The sequence below is a fragment of the Cebus imitator genome, unplaced genomic scaffold (genome assembly GCF_001604975.1).
Source record: "Cebus imitator isolate Cc_AM_T3 unplaced genomic scaffold, Cebus_imitator-1.0 Scaffold63, whole genome shotgun sequence".
Lineage (NCBI taxonomy): Eukaryota > Metazoa > Chordata > Mammalia > Primates > Cebidae > Cebus > Cebus imitator.
The window spans coordinates 1,588,417-1,602,654 of NW_016107378.1; the positions used below are offsets into that span (position 1 = coordinate 1,588,417).

General features: G+C 42.3%; 1 protein-coding gene across 1 annotated transcript in view; it reads right to left on the reverse strand.

Moving 5' to 3' along the window:
• Positions 1 to 2,198: 2,198 nt before the first annotated feature.
• FTO (FTO alpha-ketoglutarate dependent dioxygenase) overlaps positions 2,199 to 14,238 on the reverse strand; it is a 412,690-nt gene continuing 400,650 nt past the window's right edge. Inside the window, exon 9 of the mRNA XM_017530086.2 lies at positions 2,199 to 4,544. Coding sequence (XP_017385575.1) covers positions 4,391 to 4,544 — 154 coding nt within the window. The 3' untranslated portion in view covers positions 2,199 to 4,390. The remainder of the gene's footprint in view (positions 4,545 to 14,238) is intronic.

Here is a 14,238-nt window from a genome sequence, read left to right on the forward strand (position 1 = left end):
GTGCCCTTGCTGTCTTGCAGGAAGTCATTCTCAGCTGGCTCCCCTCCTCCCACCCATCCTCTGCAAGCTGCCCGGCGTTCCCTACAGCCGCAATCATCACAACACACCAGTGCCGTCTCTCCCCTTTATGGTTGTCAAATTGATTTCACCACTGCGATACCTATGGCTCCCAATGAAACTTAATTAAAAATACCATTTAATCACAGAGTAACAAAGGCAAACGGGATAAACGGCATTACCACTTCGGCGCATTTTAATCCGCACCGCTCCTCTCCATTTGAATCTGTCTGGATGAGAATTGCCTTTTCAAACCAGAATCCCCTTGTCTTCCATGTGCTTGCTTCTGACAGATCTCCAAAATAAACAGTATTTAGCGTGGCATGGATCCAAATGTATGCAATTTGCCCAGTGGTAAAGTCAGCCCTAACTAGAGCAAGAAAAAAAAAAAAGTTGCATTGGAAAATACCTTCCTTCCCTCAAAGCATACAAAACACCATCTCCTGAAAGTGGGGTCCGTTAAACAGGGCCTATGGACTCTCAATTCTGGCATCCCTTGATTCAGTGAGTGATGGATTTCGAAGCTTATTACTAAAATTGTGTCACCAGTGATGCCATGAACCTGCTCTTTTATGTCTAGAAAGTTCTGTTGGGCTGGAACCTACCAGTGAGGATCGGCTGGGGCGCGGTGGGGAGGTGCTGTTTAGCGTGAACTCTGCAGGCGGGCAACCTAGAGGGGCTGCAGGCCATCTTGCCCATCTTCAGATCTCACCCAGCCAGGGGGACATTCCCAGTTGGAAAGCCGCTCCTTTGGATGGAGCCATTTGCTCTCTCTCAGAGACCCTCTGGAATCCAGGAAGAGCGACATTCTAAAGTGTAAAAATATCTCACCAAGTTACCGCCACGCCCTTGTTGCTTCAAACCCTTTCACATTTCCTGGGGTGTGTGGAAAAAAACCCGAGCGGCTCCCGCCTTTGCTACGCTGCATCTCCCCATTCCCTCTCCTGATCCTCTCAGCATTGGGTTCAAGGTCTTTTTGCTTCCTTGGGTACCCCCTCTCAGGACTCTCTTGCCTGGGCCCGCCACCCCCTTTCCTGGGAAGCTCTTCCTGACCACTCCCTTCCCCACGGCCTGATGGAGGTCCCCTTGGTCAGTCACCATCTTCTCCTGCTGTCCCTCTCCCAGCTGGTTTCCTTCCTAGCACTTACAACCACCTGCAACAATCTTGTTATTGATTTTCTGGTTACTGTCTATTTCCCCACTATTAGGTGAGTTTCTGTTTTGGTCACTACACATCCCAGCGCATCCAGTAGCCTGAGTGGGGGCAGAGATCTGTCTGGGGTCCCCAGACTTGCCCCATTGCTGAGGCTGTGGTCAGTGCCAAGCAAGGTTTGTGGGAGGAAGAGAGGGAGGCGGGACAGTCAGTTGTGCCTCAGTGCAAAGGGATCTCTTAGATCACTTTTCTCAAGATAGCTGGGACCACAGGGAGGCCTGGCAGGAAAGCAGGTGGGGGCTGCTGCTGATGGAGGTGGTCCCTTATCCACACATGTCAGGGGAAGGGTGCAATTTCTGGGCCTGTGCTTCCAGGAAAATCCTCCAATTCACCGGCAGAAGCAAGCCTTTCCATGACCCTGCAGGATATGAGTTCACTGTCATTGCCCGCACCAGCCGCCTTGTTATTGGGTCTTACCCACCTCCTTCCACTCACCTGAAACCTCCCTGGAAAGCACATGAAATCCTCAAACACCTGCTCAATGAAAATCACCATTTCTTTTTTCTCTTGCCCTGTGGCCCAGGCTGGAATGCAGTGGTATGATCTTAGCTCCCTGCAACCTCCGCCTCCCGGGCTCAAGCGATTTCTGTCTCAGCCCCCCGAGTAGCTGAGATTACAGGTGTACACGACCACACCCAGCTTTTTGTGCTTTTAGTACAGATGGGGTTTCACCATGTTGTCCAGGCTGGTCTCGATCTCCTGACCTCCAGTGATCTGCCGCCTCAGCCTCCCAAGTGCCGGGATCACCGTTTCTTCAGAGCAAATGTAATCTCACCTTTTTGATTCACTTAAGGTAGTAATTTCTCCAACCCTGCTGAGCATCCCTGGACTCCACGTAGAGGACTTTGAAACCTAATTCCATCTGGGTCACACCCAGGCCAGTGAAGCTGGCTCATCCATGCAAAAGGAAAAAATAGCAGAATCTCTCTTGGTTTCTTATCTCATCCTTTTAATATTTTTATTGTATATGAATATTTTGTGGTACACATGACATTAGTACAAGCCGTCTACAAATAGAGTTCAATAATCACACACATATACTGGGGTGAGCAAAAAACATTTCGACTAGGGGATGCAAGCAAGCAGGTTTGGAGAGCGCTCATATGAAGGGGTGACACAGGTCAGGGTCACAATAAATGATAAAATGGAGAAAAGGAGGGAATACAGCAAACCATAGGCTGGGTCATGTCCCACCTCACAGCAGGAAGACGCTATTTAGCTTGTTGCCATGTGAGGATGGGGGCCTAGGACTGCTGGGTGTTCTGCGTTCTAAAGAAAATGCAGACCTTTTAATTTTATGTGAAAGCTCCCAATTTCTAAATATTGGCCCCTAATGGAATATAACAAAAAACGAACATCATGGGGGCTACAGAAAACACTGGGCTGGATGGCCCGAGGGTGCCCCGTCTGTGACTTTTATGTGCCACGCCCTCCTGGCCTACGTTATTTCATGTGATCTCTGTAACGACCTGTGAGAGTGCTTCACTTCTCTCTTACCGATGAGGAAACTGAAACTCAAAGACACTAGGGAATGAATCCAAGGTCTAAGAGACTCGAGTCTCAGCATGATGAGACCCTGGTTGCTTTGCTTAACGTGACATTTCTGTGGCCATGAACTGCATGGGAATGAGCGCACCCCGTGAATCAATGCAATTCTGGTGGCAGGAAAGAGTTTATTATCAGTGCATCTTCAATAGGCAAAAGCTCTTCAACTTCTCAGCTACTGTGAATAACTACACGGGAAGGCAACAGGCTGGGGAGGGGGGGCTAACTATTCTCATGATTTCTGGGGCACTAATGGGCAGGAGCCAGGTCAGAAAGGGAGAGATGTGCTAATGGCATCACAAGAAAAACTGGCGCAGGGGTAAGAACGAGAGAGGAAAAAAAATCTCACCCACACGTAACAGTACTAGTATTTCCTGGGTATTTAACTATGTGCTGGAAATTGTCCTAAGTCTGTTATTAGATCATCTTCATCTTCATCTTGGGAGTGGTGCCTTTCATATATTCCCATTATACAGATGAGGAAACTGAGGCATATTAACATGCCAAAGCACAGGGAGCTAATGGGAGTCTTAAAGCCCAGGTTTTAAGCTCCCCTCTCCATTGTCTCTGAGTCTCCAAGGTCATCAGGATGGGGCACTGAGGTTCTTCAACCCTCAGTTCTACCTGTCATTACGTAGGAATGAGGGACTTATAGAAAAAACTATACTGTGCTGGTTAAATCCGTGAAATAATGTAAATGGGGCTGTGTCTCTTTCATTAGATCAGGGAAACTCCCTAAAGACAGGCTATCAACTTAATTTTAATTGTTAACATCTCCTTCCTGTGCACTGAGCGTAGGACTCAAAGCTCAGGCTTTTACTTAGGTTTGTCTTAGAGGAGAGAGGCCAGTCCTCAATGAGTCATTTCTCTTTCAGTTTCTTTGCCTTTGGGGATAGAGGTTACAGAGGAATGGAAAAGAGAATTCCTGCTCTCAAAGTTTTTATAGAAGCGTCGTCCAATAAGACTTTCTACAATGGTGAAAATGTTCCGTATCTGTGCCATCCAATACAGCAGTCACTAGCCACATGAGGCTATTAAGCCCTTGAAATGCGGCCCCGGCAACTGAAGAGCTGAATTTTTAATTATAGTGAAAACTGAATTGAAATGGAAGTAGCCACAGCTAGCTAGTGCTACCATATTGGACAGCACCATGGGTGTGAGAGAGACTAGGATGGAGGTCTCCAACTTCTATCTTTCCCCAGAGGGCTGGGTTCACGCCAGAGTCTCTGAAAAAGCTTGGGAAAGACGAAAGTAGATTAGTCTTTGTCATATGCTGGGCTTGTTCCTGTCACCTGACCTGGACCTCCGGGGCTGAAAGGCTCACGTTTTAAAATCTCAATGATTTTTTTTGGGGAAGGAGGTCTTGTTTAACACCAATCAGACTATAACATAGGGTCATTTTAAAACATTTCAAAATGCATGGGCACCATTTCCTAGCTGTTTTGGATTGGGACCTCAATGCTACAATCTAGGGGCCAAGAGAAGTCTCCCCTGCCCTTGCTTAAGCCCATGATAAGGTTGGAGGAGAAAAGCCAAAGATCTCTTTTTCTCCTCTGCCTGAGACTGGTGCTCCTTCTAGGGTCTTGCTTCCAGAAGCTGACCTCTGAGCTCTGAAACGACGTCTGTGAGATCGAATGGCAGAGGCATCGAAGCGTCATCCTTTTCCCAGTATGGCCGACATTCTGGCTTCTGATCAGCAGGTAAAGTTCGGGCAATTCGCGACTGGCACCTGGAAGAGTTACAAATAGGAAATTAATCCACGGGAGGAGACCCCAAGACCCCAACCTACAGGAAGCTTGGAGCAACACTGGCCAATGCTCCAAAAACAGTCCTCCAGGGTGAAGGTCATGGCGACGATCGAATGAGTCTACAGGCGGAACGCAGGTGTTTATAAGAAGAAAGACCGTTCCTGATGGTGCTGGGGCTTCCTTTGCTTTGACTCCCAGGTGTGTATTATCTCAGGTGGTGTCGTAGGAGCCAGTCATCAGGGAAATTCAGTTACTCTGCCTTTAAAATGGTGAATTATTTTTTCATTATCTCAACTGTTATTTAAAGTGTGTGATTAAGCCATTATCAGATTTAAATGTTTGTGGGATTGCGATGTATTACTAGATTACTGGGAAAGATTAAATTGAATTTACTGCATTAAAACGTCCAAGAATAGATTAAACAATATTACAGGCCGGGATTGACTTAGGAGATCCTGGAGATTTATAAGTGTCCCAGCTTGCTGTGCTCAGAAAAAGGCACTCCAAGGAGAGACCGATTTATAAGGATATATGCAAATAGAGGTTAATAATCATTTCCACTGATGAAGAGGTGGGAAAAACTTCCACAAAATTAAATTAAGAGGCTAGCAAGAGTTAGTCCCTAAGGAAAACACTTAAATCACGGTTTTTATTAAATGGATTATTCATCAATAGTAGAGAAATTAATTATCATATGCAGCTAAATTATAGACTCATAGGAAAAAAAAGTGGGGCAACGTTCTCATACCTTGGCAGGCATCTATCTCTCAGAGAGACTGGCTTATTTAAAAGTGACCTGGGAAAACTCAGTGGCTTTAGCTTTATTTATCTGCAAAACGAGGGTCAGAGAGAAGGAAATGCATTGCAATAAGGAATGAACAATTTCTCTGCTCTCCTGGAGTACATGGCAGTGAAAATGTGTGCACCCAAACCAGACACTCTGAGGACATCTGGGAGCATCGCGCACGTGCCTGTCTCCAGCCCCGCCTTCCCCGCACTTTTGTCTAAATAAATTAAAAAGTGGCCATGCTCACTATTTGTCTTCTGACTGCGTAGGACTGACTATGAAGAGATCAAAGGATGGAATATCCCGGCCCCATTTCCAGGCTTGATGGTAGAGAGGGTTCCTAACTGAAAGACATCTTCTTCTCTGGGGAATTATTAATGGTGAGGGGAATCCCCCTGGGAAAACATACTTCAACTTTACACCTATTTTCGCATGTGGTTAATTGCTACACCGGCATCCTATGCACTCAATCCGTCGTACATTACATATAACATTCTAATATATCTTCGGCTCTCTGCATCAGGCCCTGATAATAGCGTCTGTTAACATGCAGTAAGTACTATTATGTAGCACATCACTTCATAAATAATAAGATTAGCTGACCCCGGGGCCCCAAGAAGAGTAATGTGTTTAAATGTTCTCATTATTTATTTAAAACAAGAATTAAAGCAACAGAAGCTGCTTTTGACAATCCTCTTAGCATAAATATTAAACTGTTTGCACTGATAAGCTACACTGCACTGAAGAACAGAGGGTGCGTTCTGGGGACTACTTAATCATAGGTGTTTGAGACCATGCCACTTGCTGTCGTGGTTCTGAGGGTGCATCTCTGTAGTTCCAGAGACTGTCTCTAAACCACTTGAAAGGGATGCAAGGGAAATTAATATGCAAGGAAAGCTGTGACTAATTACAAAGGAACTCTGCAAAGCTTTTCAAATTGTGCTTTCTCTCTGCCTCAGAATCCTAGAGTAATGCTCAATTTACTCGGTAGGGAAAGTTATTCCAAATTGAGCATTTCAATCTCACAGTGGATAAATTATCCGTGCACACATTATCTGGGCTGGCAGATTAAAGGGCTATGATAAGTGTCGATCCACCTAGAATATCATAAGGTTTGTAGAAAGTCAATAGAGATGCTTTTTCACCTGTCAAATGGGTTTTGCCTCTATACTTTGAGAAAGTATTAAACATGCTGAAGCTTGCTGCAGAGGTTTGCTTATGCTGCGTTGTACAAGCTTCCCAATCCCAATGGCTTTGCTTTTGGGCAAAGCTGTTCCACAGTTTTCTGCTGTTGTTCTTCTCATCAAAGGACCGGCTGCAGCCAGGCGTGGTGGCTCACACCTGTAATCCCTGCACTCTGGGAGGCCAAGGCAGGCAGATCACTTGAGGCCAAGGGTTTGAGACCAGCTGAGCAATCTGGCAAAACCCTGTCTCTACTAAAAAATACAAAAATTAGCAGGGCGTGGTGGTGCCCACCTGTAATCCCAGCTACTTGGGAGGCTGAGGCACGAGAATCACTTGAACTCGGGAGGCGGAGGTTGCAGAGAGCCAAGATCATGCTACAACACTCCAGCCTGGGCAACAGAGAAAGACTCTGTCTCTAAAAAAAAAGAAAGAAAAAAGAAAAGATTGGCTGATGTGGGAAGTGGCTCCTTTGCATCAGGCTCAGACAGGCAAGCTGTACATAGTCACTGCATCCATCTGGGCCAGGAGTAGAAACCTTTGTTGGCTTTCTTCAGAGCCTTCATTCAGAAATTTCAAGATTGCTTTAAAATTCTTCCTTTGATGTCCAGTGTTCCTTGCCAATTTCCAAATGATAGTGATAGGCCCCAGCAGAGGGCTCGTTATTGGAGGTGATGAATTTACCCATGAAAAAGGACAGATAGCCCCAACTCAAATGATACTGTGTGATTTAGCACCATGCCAGACTGCAGAGCATATAAAGAGAAGGCTGGGAATTACTTGAAGACACATCCATCCCCCTTTAGAGTTTCATTTCTTTTGCTCCAATCACTCACTCTTCCTTGTTGGATCTTAGTTTCCAAAGATGGGAAGCAGGGAGACTGCAGCATAGTGGTGAAGAGTATGTTCTCTGGACTGCCAAGTTGCTGCTTTCCAGGGGCATGACATCTTGGGCAGATTTCATTACCTCACTCAGCCTCAGTTTCTTGTCTGTCAAGTGGTGATGGTAACAACAGTATCTCACTTACAGGGTTGATGTTAAGACTACACGAATTATACACAGAAAGTGCTTAGAATGTTTCCCGCACATAACAAGCACCCAATACCTATTAAATAATATTATCATTATTGTTACTTCTACTTCAGTGGCAGATGAGAAACGCCAATGAGAGAGCTGCCTATTATACGTGGGCGGTCTCCTTCCTTCGCATTAACTGAGTGGGTAACCTCTAGATGGACTCCTTCTAGGGGAAGCTCTGGGGATACAGGAGCAGCTCTTTCTGGCTTGAATCAAATGTCACCTAAGGCTAAATCCTATCACATTGTGACATTCCAGGACCTTAAGGCTTATGTATTCAAGCCTTACAATTTTTCCAGTCCCAGGCTAAAATGTTCAGCTTCACAAGGGATCAGTAGTTGTCCCTGAAGACCTAGGATGGAAAAAAGGTGCTGTCATCTGGCCTTCTAAATGGTGGTTGTTCTAGTTGATTTTGCATTTAACAGGAAATAAAGTTGGATTGTTTCTTAACCCACAATATTCTATAATCTCTTTTGCAAAGTAAAGGGGACCCAAGTTGTCTTATGAAATGTGTGAGGAATACTGATTGTAATGGACATTTGTTGTCCTGGATTTACTCCCACCGTTCCCACCAAAAGGATTCTGATTTTCCTGTGGGGAATCTGCCCCTTCCCCATGCTTCACAACTTGATGTGGGCGAGACTGGCTCCACCTCAACAGCCAGTGGGGAGCCTTGATTGGCTTAAGCTACATCAGCACATCTCACTCTCCTAGCCACAGGGAGTGGCTTAAGGGGAGGCACGTGACCCAATATGGGGCAAAATCAAGAGAATAAAACAGGGAACTGGTATCGGAGCTAAATTAAATTGACTTTCTCCTCTCTTGTCCTATGAACAATTAGGATGTGTGATCTGGAACTGTCATCAACATTTTGCTGCCATCCAGCAAGAGCAAGGGGCTGAGCCCTGGACAACGCTGTCTGATCATCTGGGTCATGCGCTTCACTTAGATGTTTCAGTTTCATGAGCCTTTATTGTTTAAGTTTTTCTGTCACTTGCAGCCCAAAGAATCCTAGCTGATATGCTGGCCATGCTTCCTTTCTCTCAGTTACTTTCTGCCTTTCCCAACATCTATTGCCAAAGCCAAGTGGATGCAGAGTCTCTCTCCAAACTGAGATGTTGTGGCTGATACGGTGTAGTGTGTGTAGAGAATACCTGGGTATGAACCCACGATCTGGGACATATTTCTGCCCAGAAAACAAGGGAATGCTGGTCCATCCACACTGGCCTTTGCATGAAAATAAGCCAGTTTTCAGGACTAGGGCTGGATATTCTTGCTAAAGAAAGTTAACAAGATTCTCTCAACTCAGTGTCATCCCCAAGTCCTACTGAAACCAGCTAAACAGGAAGAAAGTTACAGTTTCTCCTTTCTACCCTGTCTTCTCTAATCCTATCCTAAGGAAAGATCTCATTTTTTAAAAATGCTTCTTGGGTTAGCAAATAAACTTGTATCTGTTCAGAAAATACTGCCCTTTTCATGAAGCAGTTCAAGGAGAGCTAAGGAAAATTATACACACACACACACACACACACACACACACACAAATGTTTCATACTACTAAGGAAAATTACACACACGCCACACACACAGAAATATTGTATACATATGCTTTATATGTATACCCATTATTTTATATATAAGTATTTTCAATATAATAAATATATTTTCTATATATTTTATTCTACATATATTTTATTATACATATTACATATATAATATACAATGAGAATTTATAATATGAATTTAGGAGGGAGAGAGATACAGTATATACATAATATAGTATATACATATGTTTTTTATATAATATATATTTATATACAATATATTTATATTAATATATTATTATATAATATACTTAAATACATAATTATATATACTTAAATATATATAGTATATATTATATATAATTATTTATTGAAATATATAATTATATGCATTTATTATATAATTATATCTATTTATACTTATATATTATAAAATATATGAAATATAATACAATATGTAATATTTTGTGTATTAAACACATGAAATATAATTATATGCTTACATAATGAATATATAAAATATATAAAATAATTATATAATAAATACATATAATTAAAGATAATCTATACTATATGTACATATAAAGTATATATATAATATACTATATATAATATATATACTTTCTCTCTCTCCCGCCTAAATTCACATTATTTTGACTCAAAGCACTCTATAAACCACCCCCTAAAATGCTCAGCTACTTAGGAGTGGTTCTCCCTGAATGACCTAGTGACGTAACAGGAAGCAACCAAAAGGTGTCACACGGGCTGGCTGTTAGCAGATTGTCCAGAGGTCCCCCCTACCAAGGTGTAACTCATGAAGGGCTTCACTGCCTGCTGATTTCCCTCAGGGCTGCACTTACATTTAGATGATCGGGATTGCAGCTACATTAGTGAACGCTGGTCACCATGCTAAAATTAACCACTTTAGCTAAAGTGTGTGTTAATTATGGGTATGCAAGCAGTCAATAAAAGGTTAATGCAAGAGTCAAAGGATAAATTTCTTCCCTTATTGCATCACTTCACAGACTAAATGACTAACATTATACTTTGTGTTTTTAATCAATAGGTTTTACAGTAATGTGCTGGCCATTGATTTTAAGAAAACATACACGGTCTTCTTCCTTGTCCCTAAATTTTGCAACAAATAAAGAAGGACAGGTAACATTTCATTACTCTTGATGAAATGATAAAGATTTCAGGAGAAATGGTTTCTGCTGAAAGATTCATCAGAATAAGCAAGTGTAACACACACACACACACACACACACACACACAGACTAGAACTTGATGGAGAAATATTACCAAGCATAGGCCACTGAAGAGAGAACAGAAATGAACTCCTAAGAGGGAATTCTTCAATGGGTAAGGGCAGAACAACTCCTAATTAAAATAACAATTACATTTTGTACAATGTTTAAATGTCCCAAATAATGTCGATCCGTACAGCACTGCTTCTTACTTTCCTAACAACCTGGGAGAGAGCAGCATAGGTATCTGGGTCCCTAGTTTGAGGGAGGGCTGCCTTACTCAGGGTTTGAGGCAATGGTGCACGGGAGAGCCAGGGCAGGTCAGACCCCTGGATATCTGGCTGGTTGTTCTCTTCACTCCGTTCCATCTTTTTCATGAATTTCCATTTGGACTAAAATGGATCCCGTCCATTGACTACTCAGCTATTCTTGTCAAATTTAGATATTCAGCACATTCCATATCATTTCAGAGGAAAGAAAGAGGCAAATGTTGTTTTTACCTTCAGTTTCTAGAAGGACTATTATTACGACAGATGGCTGACAAAATTTAGTTTTCTTCTTTTCATTCTAATGACTTTGAGGCTCTTACAGCATAAGTATCTACAGTCGATAAAAATAAAAGATACATGTTCAGCTTCTAAGGGCATAAACTACCTCCAATTATTAATATATTCCCTGGGTGACCTTGAGAAAAATATCTCAACCTCTTCGTTTCCTCAGCTATTACACTGAAGTTAATGCTTCTCTGCTTTACTGGGTTATGTGAAGATAAAATCAAATAATGTATATAAAGGCACTCTAAAATATGTAAAGTACCATAAAAATGCACACTTATGCCTCAATATCCTTTTTCTTACAAGTCCTATTTTTAAAGGCTAGCTGATCATGCAACGCTGGCCAGAAGGGCTTGTAACACTCACAAATAAAAATAAAAGAAATCACACTTCTAAAGACTAGAGCAGTTTAAACGGACAGCTGCATCAGAAAATACTCAGTGTTTCAAAGTCTCCTCTTTTTTAAGTCAGTGTTTTTTTCTGGAATTTGAATTTAAGGAGTTGACATTCGCTTGGCCTAATGCTAAGTAGGAGTCTGTTTGAGGGCATCAGCTACATGATAATGCATTCTCCTAATGCTGAATAGCATAAGCCAGTACCAAGACTTAAGAGGCCTCAGTAGAAGACACTGGTGTTACATCAAATCCACACGAACCTGCAAAACCCACCTGCCAGGATCAGCAGGAAGTAACGAGGTCACAGGGCAACAATCCCCTCAATGGCCTATATGCTTTGGAGGGAGTGTGAGACCAATATGGGATGCTACGGTCCTCTGTTTAATTCAGTATCTTCAGGTTCATTTCACTCTACTGTATATTTGTGTGGCAAACGACTTGCCATACAGAGTGATTCTGGGGTTTAAAGATAAGTATTTTTCATATTAACATGGTATCTAAATCCCTGTCAGTGCCTGATGTACAAACTGAAGAGATTTCCAGGTATAATTCTCACCTCCGTGATGCCTACCTTAAGCGCTACATTTAAAATCTAACCTCAAGGAAAAGGCCACTCCATTGCACCGTTTTTCATAGTCTTACAGTGTTTTGCTCCAAATAATCTGTCGTAGTGAGTGGTGAAAACAGTATGCAATTGAGTTTATGATACTCTTACCCCTGACACTTTAAATCCTCTGAAAAGAGAAGAACAAGTTAATGAATTTGTAATGTGTCTTCTTGGACTTTTGTCACTGCTATCAGAGGACAACTTTACAAGTAAATAGTTACCCGGTCATACTTACAGTTATCATAACGGTGTACTAGGACAAAGGTGGCTTTATCAAGTAAGCATGTCAAATTTGTAGAACTCAGTTTACCTATTGCAGAACCACTAAGCAAAACCAATTCCTAAATGAGTTTTGACAAAAGACACGTTCACTTTTCCTTTGAAAGGCTTTTCACCTCTTGCCTCTGTTCCACATGTTAATGTTTCCGGATCAGTAAAATCAGTAAAGTCAACATACATCAGAGAGTGAGGAAAAGCCAAACTTTTCCCCAGGGGTCAGTTTTTCCCCCTGGGTCAATACACCTTTTCAGTGGGTAGTGTTTTTCAACCATGGCCACTTGAGAAGCCGGGCTTGGCTTAACTTCTGATTGTATATACATCTACTTTTGGGCCTCATACTTCTGGGAAGAGGTGAGAAGTCTCATATAACAGAGCCTGTTTAGGTGCTTTAAAAACACTTTGACTACCAAATATATCCGAAGTGCTTTTGAATACCAAGATAACACCATTGAGCCACATAAATAACCATCCATTTTTCAAGAAATATTCCTTCCTTTCTTTTTTAGAGGCAGGGGACAGTCATAGCTCACTGCAGCCTCCAACTCCTGGGCTCCAGCGATCCTCAGCCTCCCAAGTTGGTGGGAGTACAGGCATGCTTCACCACATCTGGCTATTTTTGTTTTGGGGTCTCCAAAACAAAAGATGGGGTCTCCCTGGGTTGCCCGGCTTGGTCTCAAACTCCTGGGCTCAAGTGGTCCTCCTGCCCTGGTCTCTCAAAGTGTCCAGATTACAGGCATAAGCCACCACAACTAGCCAAGAAATCTTTCTTCCATTTAGCATGGATAACTCTGCTGCCTGGATCTTGGCCAATCAGCATAATTAGTGTCCCTCCTGTGGGTCTATACCCAGGGCAGGCAGTGCTCACCTGCTGTCAATGGCTTACGTTCTCCATATTTGTTTGGAACTCGAAAGACATATTCTATATAAACAATGGTTTTCACAGTTCCTAATTATTTCCCTCAGCACCTACATGACCTACAGTTTGCCTGAAATATACTATTAACAATACTATATAGTCCAATAGTCATGAACATCAGGGTTTTCTGTTTTGTTTTGAGATGGGGTCTCACTATATTGCCCAGGCTGGTCTAGAACTCCTGAACTCAAGTGATCCTCCCTTCTCAGCCTCTCGAGTAGCTGGAATTACAGGTGTGCAAAACAGTGCCCAGCTTATTGTTATTTTTCATGATATAGAACATTTAGAATTCCAACTTGGGATTCCAAGAAGAGATTTGTTTTGGTAAAGGTTTCCCATCATCCTGGCTATGGAACCAGAGTGTCTTCCCACTGCAAATCATGGTTAAGAGTTTCTCTGCTTTTGTTGTGATTGCTTTTGGTATCTTTGAAAGGAAATCTCTGGCGGTTCCTATGTCCAGGATGGTATTGCCTGGTTTGCTTCCAGAGTTTAAAAAACAAAAGTTGACAAGAAGGATCTAATTAAACTTAAGAGCTTCTGCACAGCAAAAGAAACTGTCAACAGAGTGAACAGATGACCTGCAGAATGAGAGAAAATATTTGCAAATTATGCATCTGACAAAGGTCTAATATCCAGCAACTATAAGGAACTTACACACATTTACAAGAGAAAAACAACCCCATTAAAAAGTAGACAAAGAACATGAACAGGCACTTCTCAAAAGAAGACATACATGTGGCCAGCTAGCAACTGAAAAAAAGCTCAATAGCCTGATCATTAGAGAAATGCAAATCAAAACCATAACGAGATTTCCTTTCACACCAGTCAGAATGGCTATTATTAAAAGTCAAAAAATAACAGATGCTGGCGAAGTTGTGGAGAAAAAGGAACACTTATACACTGTTGTGGGAGTGTAATTTAGTTCAGCCATTGTGGAAAGCAGTATGGTAATTCCTGAAAGAGCTAAAATCCAAACTACCATTCAACCTAGCAATCCCATTACTGGGTATATGCCCAGAGGAATATAAATCATTCTACCATAAAGACACATGCATGCAAATGTTCACTGCATCATTATTCACAATA